This window comes from Zonotrichia leucophrys, chromosome 9 (assembly GCF_028769735.1).
Source record: "Zonotrichia leucophrys gambelii isolate GWCS_2022_RI chromosome 9, RI_Zleu_2.0, whole genome shotgun sequence".
Classification (NCBI taxonomy): domain Eukaryota; kingdom Metazoa; phylum Chordata; class Aves; order Passeriformes; family Passerellidae; genus Zonotrichia; species Zonotrichia leucophrys.
In genome coordinates, this window is record NC_088179.1 from 24778525 (window position 1) to 24790192 (window position 11668).

At 53.0% G+C, this 11668-nt stretch overlaps 1 protein-coding gene across 1 annotated transcript; it reads left to right on the forward strand.

Moving 5' to 3' along the window:
• Positions 1 to 2131: 2131 nt before the first annotated feature.
• Positions 2132 to 11595, forward strand: GPR149 (G protein-coupled receptor 149). Its single transcript, XM_064721038.1, has 4 exons — positions 2132 to 3510; positions 4322 to 4514; positions 5109 to 5512; positions 10898 to 11595. The coding sequence occupies exons 1-4, from the start codon at positions 2575 to 2577 to the stop codon at positions 11444 to 11446; spliced, it is 2082 nt and encodes a 693-aa protein (XP_064577108.1). The 5' UTR covers positions 2132 to 2574; the 3' UTR covers positions 11447 to 11595.
• Positions 11596 to 11668: the final 73 nt, after the last annotated feature.

An 11668-nucleotide genomic window follows, 5' to 3' on the forward strand; every position in this document is an offset into this window, starting at 1 on the left:
CCCTGTGCAATAATCCCAAATGCCAGCAGGGCCCTGCCCCCAGGCCCTGTGCAATAAACCCCAAATCCCAGCAGGGCCCTTTGCAATAAACCCCAAATCCCAGCAGGGCCCTGCACCCAGGCCCTTTGCAATGAACCCCAAATCCCAGCAGGGCCCTGCACCCAGGCCCTTGGCAATAAACCCCAAATCCCAGACCTCACTGCAGAGATCTCTGTCTCTGTCCGTCCCCACTGTCCCACCCCCCAACACTCCAACAGAGCAGCGCAGAGCTCTGTGCTGCCAGATCTGCTCCCTGCCTGTGCCTGGGCAGGACAGAGCTCCCAGGTCCCTCCTGGTCCCCAGGTGATGCTCCCAGGAGGAGCTGGGTGTCCCCAGGGAGAAGGGACTGGCTGTCCCAGGGATGGGGACACTGCTTTACCAACAGTGACACTGATGGACTCCAGTGAGCACAGAGCCCAGCTTGTCATCAGCCCCAGGGAATAAGATAAACACATGAATTGAAAAGATTCAGTGTTTGAAAACACACTGCCTTCTTCCCAAGCATGATTTCTTTAATCTTTCTCTGAAACCTTCGTCTCTGGGGCAGTGAGCCATGGTTTCCATCTAGGCTGGTGAAGGAAGGTGTTTGTGGCAGGGCTTTCCATGCTGACACGCTCTGTCCAGCCTGGGCTGGCACCCAGCCTGGCTCCTGCAGTCTGTCACAATCTGAGTCAGAAACCACACATCAGAGAGGCTGGAACTGTCCCTGCAGCTGAAAGGCTGTTTGCTAAGTGTGATTTTATCGTCTTTGGGACGTTTCCCCTCACAATCTCATTAAAGTATTCATGAGTTCTTTCTCTTGACTGGAATAATTAATAAATAGTTGATGTCAGTGCCATAGCTCTGCACTTCCTTTCTGGATAGATCTTTCAGTATTCCACATGTTCCCAGGCTGGCACCTCCTAATCAGGATGCAGAGCTTTGTCTTGTATATATTGTATTATATATAATATTCCACATGTTCCCAATCTGACACCTCCTGATCAGGGTGCAGAGCTCTGCCTTGTATATATTATATACAATTATATATATATATTATATATAATATTCCACATGTTCCCAATCTGACACCTCCTGATCAGGGTGCAGAGCTCTGCCTTGTCAGGTGTTCCTCCCCTGAGCATCCCTTCCCCACACAAGTGGGACTCTGACCCTGCCAGGGCGCTTCCCAAGGCACAGATTCCCAGGAATTACAGCTGGGGGCAGCCCTGGAGCCTGGGCTGAAGGTTCCCCATCAAATGCAGGGTGTAGGTAAGAGCAGTGCTAACCAGCAGTGTTCTTACACATCTTCCTGGTTCTCTAGAGGCAGAATTTGGTTCCAGAGCTTTGAATCTGTTGTTAAAACTCAATTTGATCACACTCCTGGGGCTGAATTTCCCAATCTGCTCCCCCTGCCTTCCTTGGAGCTGGGTGGGAGAGAAGGTGATGGGAAAGTAAAGATGGAGCAATGAGGGGCTGAGACAACCCGTGGGACAGCTCCTGGGAATGCACAGCAGGCAGGGAAATGTGCAGCTTTACACATGGCTCTTGCAGCCATCAATTTTATCATTACTGGAGAAGGTCCCATGTACACAGCTGATTTTCTGCTGCTTCCAGATGGGGTCACAGCTGGGTCACTCCAAGCATATGCCCTCTTCTATTTTATTCCCTCCCTTCAGAAAGGGATAGCTGTTTCCTCAGCAGTTTGGATTCTGTGTTTAACCCTCCCTGTGCAGTCTCCCACCGTGGTGTGCTGTCACAGACTGCACAGCATTGGCTTTTTCTCCAACATGCCACAGACATTTTGGAGCCTCCACAGCAGGAGTGGTTCCTGAGCAGTGTGGCATGGCTGGGTTTGCTCAGTGCCAGGTGTGACCTCACTGATATCCCGGGCTGACAACCTGGGCTGATATCCCGGGCTGCCATCCTGGTCTGATATCCCGGGCTGATATCCCGGGCTGCCATCAGCCGGCAGCGCTCGGCGGAGGTGTGGCTTGGCGGGGACACTGATGCTGCCGCTCAGCCGGGAGGGGCCGGGCTGGCATCGTCCCTGCTGCCGCTCCATCCTCCGGCTCCTCCCGCTCCATCCTGCGGGCACGGCTGCTCCCGGCACGGCTGCTGCCGCTCCATCCTGCCGGGCTGGCAGCATCGCTGCTCCCGCTCCATCCTGCCGGCACCGCTCCTCCCGCCGCAGCTCCGGCAGCTCCGCAGCCTCTCCCGATGCTGCTCCGGCTGCCCCAGCCCGGGCACGGCTGCCCCTGCATCCGGCACGGGGAGCGGCATGCTGACACCCGAGCAGCCCCAGTTCATCATCTGACAGCACCGGAACGATCTTGAAGAATTCCATCTTTTTTTTCAGCACCTTTGCTGCTTCATTGTTGCTTGGCTTTTTGACAGCATGAGTTCTGCTCATTTGGGGTGCTGCCACCTGAATATTTCTTCATCAGATGCCACAGAAGAGAGTCTAGGAAAACAAAGAAACTTGCGATGTGGAGCTGACAGTTCTGGTTTCAGCTGGTGAAAATTTGCAGAATCAGTGAGAAGGCAAAGGAAAACATGCCCAGGACAATGTCGGTGACTCCTGGTAATTTGTCACTCAATGGGACGAGCTTCTCGACTGATCATCACAGCATTCTGGACAAGCCCAGTGAGCAGAGAACTTGGAATGTCTTTCTGTTCTGCTTGACTCTTGCCATTGCACTCCCAGCCCTTCTGGGCAGCATTTATTCACTGGTTTCCCTGCTGAAGCTGCAGACCAAAAGCACGGTTTCGTGGATTGTGATCTCTGTGGCTGCAGATGATCTGATCAGCATCGTGCCAGTGATTATTTTCATGCTCATGCAGTGGTCAAGCGAAGTCCTCCCCCAGCCTCTGTGCACCACCTCCGCGTTTTTGTATTTATTCCAGGGCATTTCTAGCAACCTGAAAGGGTCTCTTATAGTTTCCTACAACTTCTACACCCTCAGCACGCCCAGGACACTGAGCTGCAGCTCCTCCAGGCGCCGTGTCAGTGTGGCATGGGCCATCCTCGCCATCTGGACCGTCAGCCTGCTGCTGTGCACTTTGCCTCTCTGTGGCTGGGGCAGGTACATCCCCACGTCCTGGGGCTGCTTTGGGGACTGCGGCAGCTCCCACACGCTGTTGGTGCTGGCTGTGTACTCGCTGTGCCTCTCCCTGCTGGCAGCGCTGGCCGTGCCCCTCTCGCTGCAGCTGCTGTGCTCAGGTGAGCCCCGGGGGCTGCGCACCGGGCACCCGCAGGGCTCTGCAGGCTGCAGCTGCCCCGGGGCTCCGTGCGGCTGCGGGGCCCCTCGGCTGCCGCTGCTGGACCCTGCGCACAGAGCCCCGGAGCCCTCCCAGGCCTCGGAGGTGGCGTTTGGGAAGGGCGCGGCTGGGAGCAGCACCCGGAGCAGGAGCTCCACCGTGGGCTTGGCCCAGAAACGATTCTCGCTGATCCTGGCACTGACCAAAGTCCTTCTCTGGCTGCCAATGATGGTAAATTCTCAGATGGCTTCACTTTGCAATGCTCACTTACATTTCAGTGGGACGTCACCTGTGGGCCATGGATTGAAACATGAACAGTGGCCAGTGCAGCTGTTCCTTGTAGGATAGCTGAGCCAGCAGAAGGGCTCTCCAGCAGGTCTGTGTCACTGCATGAGTTCCACTGGTGCCAGAGGGCTTGGCAGAGCCTGGTTCATGGCTCTGACACTCTCCCATCACATCATTCATGTCACAGGAACACCAGGGCAGTAAGGTCCCCCTTGGGACTGCCAGCTGTGGGACAGGGCTTGCTCAGCATTCTGGGGCTGGGAATTGAGCTAAGAGCCCCTCTATCCTGTCCTCTGAGACACATCCTTTGGGTTAAAAATAGGAGTTTGGCAGGAAAATGCAGTTTGGTGGCACTTTTGCAAACCCTGTAGTGCTGGGGCAGGAGGGAGTGCTGCTGTGGGCATGTGTGTGTGTTTGGGAACAGGAACATGAGAAAGGGATCTGCTGGGAATGGGGAACGTGGGGAAAGGGATCTGCTGGGAATGGGGAACGTGGGGAAAGGGATCTGCTGGGAACAGGTGGTGTTCAGCAGATATATTTATCTTCAGTGAGGGTTTTTCTGAGAAATGCAGTGTACGAGGAGAGCAGTCAGTGTGTTTCCTCCGCTGTCTGTTGGAGCCACAAGTGTCCTCAGCCAACACTAATGACAATCTGTGTCCCACAGTGGTGTCATATCCACAGCGAGATGTTCTCCTTGTTCCTGGAAGCATCTCCTGTGCCCAAAGTGATTTACATTTCAAAATGCTCTGCCTTTCAGATACACATGGCTGTCCAGTACATCACTGGGCTGCAGAGCCTCTCCTTTGAGGCCCTGAGCTTCCTGCTGACGGTGCTGGCTGCTGCAGTCACCCCGGTGTTTGTGCTGTCCCAGCACTGGCTCCACCTGCCCTGCGGCTGCATCATCAACTGCAGGAGCAGCTCCCATGCAGGGTCCTCACCAGGGGCCAAAAGTAAGTGTGCAAGGGTTGTTGGTGTGACAGAGCTTGCACACCTGCCCTGGTAACCTTCTTGGCATCTTCCAGAGCCCTGTTTTTCCTTGGGCTTTGTGCAAAAATAGCTGGAGGATCAGAGGGGGTCAGGTGGAAGAGGCTCACAGGGATCATCTGGTCTCATCTGCAAATGTGAAGGGCTAAATATTTCTGAGGATGTGGGAGTTGTTTCCCATTCTCTGGAGTGAAAATCCTCTACCATCAGTGGACAAATTCCTGACTTTCCCTGCTTGTTCAGGGAGAAAGAACTCCTGAATCTTAGAGAAAAGCCATCCCCAGTGCCTGACTTTCACCTGCTTTAAACACATCACCCAGGCGCAGAATGGCTTGTGCTGCCCCTGCTGCCCTTCTGGCCACTTTCCCAGAGAGAACGACTGCAGTTCATCTAGAAGGCAGCTCCTTCTCACAAGTCTTTCTTCTCAACAATTCGTTTTTGTAATGGAGGGAAAATTGCCTGTTTATTCCATGTTTTAACATGCCATTTACATTATGTTTGCAATTTCATTTTTCTTTTTGGTCCCAACTCCTAACACAGTTCCTTTCCTTCCTGCCTAGGCAAGCGTGGCGGTTTTGAGTTCAACCTGTCGTTCCAGCAGGGCTGTGGCATCTACAGGATATCCCTGGAGAGCCCTCCCCATGCCAGCAGGGATGGCAAACCCTCGTCCTACCCCAGCCTGGTGGGCTCTGCCTGTGGGGAGCCGGGCAGAGGCAGGGACAGCCTGGGACAGACAGGGACAGGGGCACTGGGACACGGCCCCCGGGGCACCAGGGCTGGCACAGGGCCCTGCCAGGGCAGCAGGGCTGGCACAGGGCCCTGCCAGGACCAGGACCAGCAGGGCAGCAGCCCTGGCCCGTTCCCTGAAGGACCAGAGTGGAGGCTGTGCCACCAGGAGAGCCCCACGCCCGAGCTCTCGGACTGGGAGTGGTGCCGGAGCAGATCCGAGAGGAACCCTCGGCAGGTAAAGGAGCAGTTTTGTTCTTTGCTGATAATAAGGGTTTCCTTATGAAATAGCAATGATTTTCACTGACAGTGATACTTCTGAGTCCCATTTTTTAGTAAAACTCATACGTGGCACTGAATAATGTTTAGTCACCACAGACCTATTTGCAGGTGTTGATCCTGCAATAATTTCTCACTTGTCTTCTTAATCATGGGGTTTTCTTATTTTGTGTGCACCTACATGATTTGTGTATGGTACGAAGTAAGCATGAATTATGTTACTTTATCTAAGTGAATAGGAAGTTTCTCTCCAAAAGATGACATTTTCCAGAGAATTCCCCCATGGAATTCAGTGGCCATTGGGCATTGCAGCAGGTGGGAGTGGGGTAAGAGCCCAGGTGAAATCTGTCAGACAGGAGCTCTGGAAGGCTTCATTAGGAAGGGCTCTCTGGAAGTCACCTAATCCGAGCAGGGTGATTTCAGAGCCAGATCAGCTCATGCTCAGCCTCTGCACATGCACAGATGGATAAGGTGTGTTTTATACTCAAATATGGGCTTCTCTCTCCATCTGATAAACACAAGTTTATCATCTGAGTCACAGCAGGAATTTGGCTGATATTTCAAATGGGACTGATCATCCCTTTCATAAAAACACCACTGCTCACTCTGTTGCAGTGTGCAGAGAAGAATTCCTGTGTTTGGGGGCAAAAGGAAGTGATGACTCAGCCTGGGTTTAATCTACCAGTCCTTGCCAAGGTCTCATGTGCCATGTTCAGCTTGGTTAATGAAATCAGTGTCAGGTTCATAGCTCCTTGTAGGAGTTTCCAGATGATTTAAAACAAAAATTATAAAATTCCTTTCCCCGTGTGCCCTGGTGCCAGTTCAGCTGCAGCCGTGGCACTGCAGCAGGTGTGAGCAGCTCTGTGTGAGCAGCTGGCAGTGACTGCCTGGGCTGTTTTATGTGCCCTGGGGCCTTGTATGGCACTTTGGGACATAGTCTTCCCTTCCTGCATTACAAAGAGTCACAGCTCATCCACTTCTGACACTTTCCCAGGTATAGCCCACTGCCAGGCACTGGAGCTCCCGTGGGGTGAGAGCTCCAGGTTTGCAGTCACAGCTCTGCCTGCTCTGACATTCAGCAGGAGCTGCCAGAGCTTCACAGCTGACATTTGCTTTGCAGCTGGGAAAGGGCAGGGCCTGAAACCCCTGCGAGCTCTGTAAAAACAGCTTTAATGATTGTTCAGGTTTATGCTGGATGAAAGATCAATTTGGGCCACACATTAATAAGCTGAAAACCATCTCCTTTATTCATCATGTCTGGAAGTCCCAAAGTCTAAAAGAAGTCACTCTGTTCTCATCACTCTGCATTTCCTACATGTGTTAAAGAAGGAGTCGTTCCCAGCATGGATTGGCCACATCCTTCTGCAGGAAATACAGGGGCTCCTCTGAGAGTCCATAAATACAGGGGCTCTTGGTGGAGGGCTGCTGATTTTCTCATCAGGAGGAGGAGCTGTAAGAGCTGGCAGCAGGAGGGGATCAGCCATCCCCACGGATGTGGGACCAGCCAGTCTGATGGGGTTTGATGTTTGAAGAGCAGGTGCCAGACAGGACCCAGGATGGCTTTGGCTCCCTGTGGAAGCTGTGGGCCTGGAGAGTGGCACCTCCTTGGGGTGGCAGCAATGACTGTGGAGCTGGTTGGCTCTTCATTGTCTGTTCTGTGAGTAAAGAGCTGCTCCATCAAAGTGTTTTCTCTGGAATAAAAGTGGCATGAGAGAATAAGGCAGCAGGGTTTATATTGAATATATGATAGGATGGCTGTAATGGAGAGGGAGAGAGAAAATTGTACTTGTCATTTCCAACTCCTGCTCGGCTGCAGTTTTGAAAAATACCTTTAACATCTCATAAAATACCCGTGTATCTCCCTTCCTAAAGAGATTGAGTGTAAATATGTCTTGTCTTATTTTGTCTGTGCTTCAGTGCCCTCAGGCAACAAAAATTTCCCAGGCTGGCAGTTTGTTCCAGGCTTGCTGATTATTTTTCTCTACCTCATCTGTGGGTTGCCTCGAGGAAACTCTTTGGAGAGGCTGCACAGGACCCATTTATGTGCCCTGCAAGGAAAGAGAAGGGGAGGCTGTGCAGGTGACCTCACTGAGGAGGAGCAGTGCAGGCAGGAGTGTTTAACATGAGAAATACACAGCATCTCCTGGCTGCAGGAGGGCTGTGAGCAGGAGTGTTTAACATGAGAAATACACAGCATCTCCCTGGCTGCAGGAGGGCTGTGAGCATTCCCTGGAACACCAGGCACAGCACAGGAGTGTTTAACATGAGAAATACACGGCATCTCCCTGGCTGCAGGAGGGCTGTGAGCATTCCCTGGAACACCAGGCACAGCACAGGAGTGTTTAACATGAGAAATACACAGCATCTCCTGGCTGCAGGAGGGCTGTGAGCATTCCCTGGAATGCCAGGTACAGCACAGGAGTGTTTAACATGAGAAATACACAGCATCTCCCTGGCTGCAGGAAGGTTGTGAGCATTCCCTGGAACACCAGGCACAGCACAGAAGCTGAGCTGGGGATGGCCTGGGAGGTTCCCATTGCTGGTGGGAATCTGCACCACCTCAGCCCTGCTGGTGTGCTGAGCTCTGCCCAACAGGGCCCTTCCTGCTCAGCTGCTTGGAACGTGTTCCTGATTTCCACAGAGGTTCTGTGGCTGGGAAATCAATGTCACATCCACCTCCACCTCCTCACCCTGCTCCGAGGCGTGTGCCCTCTGCGTGGTGCTCCTGCTGCAGCTCCAGTGCCCCTGGCTCTCTCTGGGGCTGCAGAGGAGTGCTGAGAGCAGGGACAGGAGGGCAAGGCTGGATTGAGCTCCCACAGCCCTTCCCTCCAAGGCGTCCTCACCTTGGGGCTCTGCTGCACCTCCTGGTGCTGGCAGACACAAATGCAGGGCTGTCTGCAGCAGGCAGGCCATGGCAAGTGCTGGGCTCAGCCCATCTCAGGTGAGCTTCTCTCCTCCTGCCATACCCCCTGGCTCTGCATGTGCTGCAGCCAGCCTCAGAAAAGGCAAATCATTGCAGCAATGAGTTTCACTGCAGCTAATTTGCACTCTTAGGGAAGTGGAAGGCGAAGCCTCTATTTTGAAACAAACAGAAAACTCATTGTCTCTGGAAAGGAAAAGCCAGGATCCTTACTGGAAACATTCTAAAAATAGACCTTTTCATCTCAAGCTGTGTTTGACCAAAGTAATTAGGAATGCAAACTGCTCAGAGCTGTTTCAGATTGCTGGGTTTCTGTTTGGGAGGGCAGCAGGGCTCAGTGGAGCAACAGGCACAGGGCACAAGCTGAGGGTGCCCTTGGTGCAGAGCCCTGTCCCAGGGAGGAGGAACAGAGTCCTGTGACCTGTGCCTCACTGGGACACTGCTGGCACCCTGTGCCTCACTGGGACACTGCTGGCACCCTGTGCTTCACCTGTGCCTCACTGGGACACTGCTGGCACCCTGTGCTGCACCTGTGCCTCACTGGGACACTGCTGGCACCCTGTGTGTCACTGGGACACTGCTGGCACCCTGTGCTTCACCTGTGCCTCACTGGGACACTGCTGGCACCCTGTGTGTCACTGGGACACTGCTGGCACCCTGTGCTTCACCTGTGCTTCACCTGTGCTTCACTGGGACACTGCTGGCACCCTGTGCTTCACTGGGACACTGCTGGCACCCTGTGCTGCACCCTGTGCTTCACCTGTGCCTCACTGGGACACTGCTGGCACCCTGTGTGTCACTGGGACACTGCTGGCACCCTGTGCTGCACCTGTGCTTCACCTGTGCTTCACTGGGACACTGCTGGCACCCTGTGCTTCACCTGTGCTTCACCTGTGCTTCACTGGGACACTGCTGGCACCCTGTGCCTCACTGGGACACTGCTTCACAGGGTGTACCAGCAGAGTCTGGTTTGCTGTGGATTCCTATTTACTGCCATGGATGTGTCATGAGAAGCAAAAATGGGTAATTACTAATGGGATCAAGGACAAGATAAAGGTCACTTTCTGTTCTCATTAATAATAATTTATACTGAAAGTAATTCCAGTAATAATCAGTGCTCCTTGGCTGTACCTAAACCCAGGATAAATGCATTTATCCCTCCCTTGGGCCCCATAACCATGGGTTTAGTCCTAGCACTTGTATCCACCGTGCTCCCCAGAGCACAGCATTGTGGTTTGCACTGATAAATGGATTCTGTACTTGAGAAACAGGTAAAGGTGTCTGGAATTGAACATTTCCACGGAGCTGTTCAAGTGGGAAATGACAGCATTCAGTGAGTGTCTCCCTGGTTACTGACTGGGCAGTGACAGAGGAGCCTTGATGGATCTTTTTCACTTTAACAGTAAATACTGATTTCTCAAGAGAAAGCTTGAGAAGACTTTCAGAAAGAGGCACTTTCAGAAAGTGATTGGAAATGTCTCATTCTCCAGACATGGAGTTCTCATTCCAGCAAGTGGAGATTGCTCTTTTTCCCTCCAGGTGCCTCACGCTCAGTCTGGCAAATCCAAGAGTTTGATTAAACCAGACATAACCGTGCACTGAAGGAATCAGCTTTTATTTAAACTCTGGTTTTCATATTCTGTAGATTTCACAGTCAGTCACAGGCACTTGGGACTTCATACACTAAGGTGTATAATACCACAAAAAACTTTTCACTACTCTTTCAAGTCATAGATACCAGGTGTGTAAAATTCTGCAAGGAGCATGCAGTGAGAGGAGTTAACAAGGGAGCAGAGTGGCTGATTGGTGCTGATTTTGTGTGATGCCAGCACAGTGCCTGATTGGTGCTGGATTTGGGGCAATCTCAGCACAGTGGCTGATTTTGCTGGGTTTTGGGTAATCTCACTCAGCACAGTGGCTGATTTGTGCTGATTTTGGTCAATACCAGAACAGTAGCTGATTTTGCTGGATTTTGGGCAGTCTCAGCACAGTGGCTGATTGGTGCTGGATTTTAAGCAATCTCAGCACAGTAACTGATTTTGCCGGATTTTGGGCAATCTCAGCACAGTGGCTGATTTGTGCTGATTTTGGGCAATCAGCACAATGGCTGATTTTGCCGGATTTTGGGCAGTCTCAGCACAGTGGCTGATTGGTGCTGGATTTGGGGAAATCAGCACAGTGGCTTTGTGCTGGATTTTGGGCAATCTCAGCACAGTGGCTGATTTGTGCTGATTTTGGGCAGTCTCAGCACAGTGGCTGATTGGTGCTGATTTTGGGCAGTCTCAGCACAGTAACTGATTTGTGCCGGATTTTGGGCAGTCTCAGCACAGTGTCTGATTTTGCCGGATTTTGGGCAATCAGCACAATGGCTGATTTTGCCGGGTTTTGGGCAATCTCATCACTAACCATGCTTGTTCCCCGCAGCGCACGGGCGGAGCCCTGGCCGTGCCCCTCTGTGCCTTCCAGGGCACCGTGTCCCTGCAGGCTCCCGGCGGCAAAACGCTCTCGCTGTCCACGTACGAGGTGAGCTCGGAGGGGCAGAAGATCGCGCCCACGGCCAAGAGGATCGAGGTGTACCGCTCCAAGAGCGTCGGGCACGAGCCCAGCCCGGGCGAGCCCGGCTTCGCGGACACGAGCGTCAAGATTCACCTGGAGGTGCTGGAGATCTGCGACACCCCCGAGGCGCTGGACACCGTGTCCATCGTCAGCAGCATCAGCCAGTCCTCGGCGCACGCCCGCTCGCCCTCGCTGCGCTACTCCCGCAAGGAGAACCGGTTCGTGAGCTGCGAGCTGGGCGAAAGCGCCTCCTACTCGCTGCTGGTGCCGTCCAACAGCGACTTCAGCATCTCCATCCCCGACACCGTGGAGGCGCACCGCCGCAACAGCCAGCAGCAGGGCTCGGCCCGGCCGGGGTACCAGGAGGAGATACAGCTGCTGAACAGAGCCTACCGAGAGCGGGAGGGCAGCAGCTAAAAGAGTGTTTAATCTACGCGCCCCGGCTGCTGTGACACAGTGCTGCTGTCTGTCAGTTACCCCAGCAAATACGGTATCTGCTGGTTTTGTCCTATCATGCAAATTTTGTTTAGGTGCACTGTTGAATCAATTCGAACTCTTAATGCTGTATCAAGGGGATAACAAATACTCAAGTGCTTTACAGCTTTCCATATGGATTTTAAGTCATTTATTTATATACCT

What these genes read in the sequence shown, in the direction of transcription:
- GPR149 (XM_064721038.1), top strand. Translation starts at nt 2,575, where the DNA reads ATGCCCAGGACAATGTCGGTGACTCCTGGTAATTTGTCACTCAATGGG. An exon ending in TTCTCTGGCTGCCAATGATG is followed by an intron (nt 3,511 to 4,321) that starts GTAAATTCTCAG and finishes TCTGCCTTTCAG; the next exon opens with ATACACATGGCTGTCCAGTA. An exon ending in CCGAGAGGAACCCTCGGCAG is followed by an intron (nt 5,513 to 10,897) that starts GTAAAGGAGCAG and finishes TGTTCCCCGCAG; the next exon opens with CGCACGGGCGGAGCCCTGGC.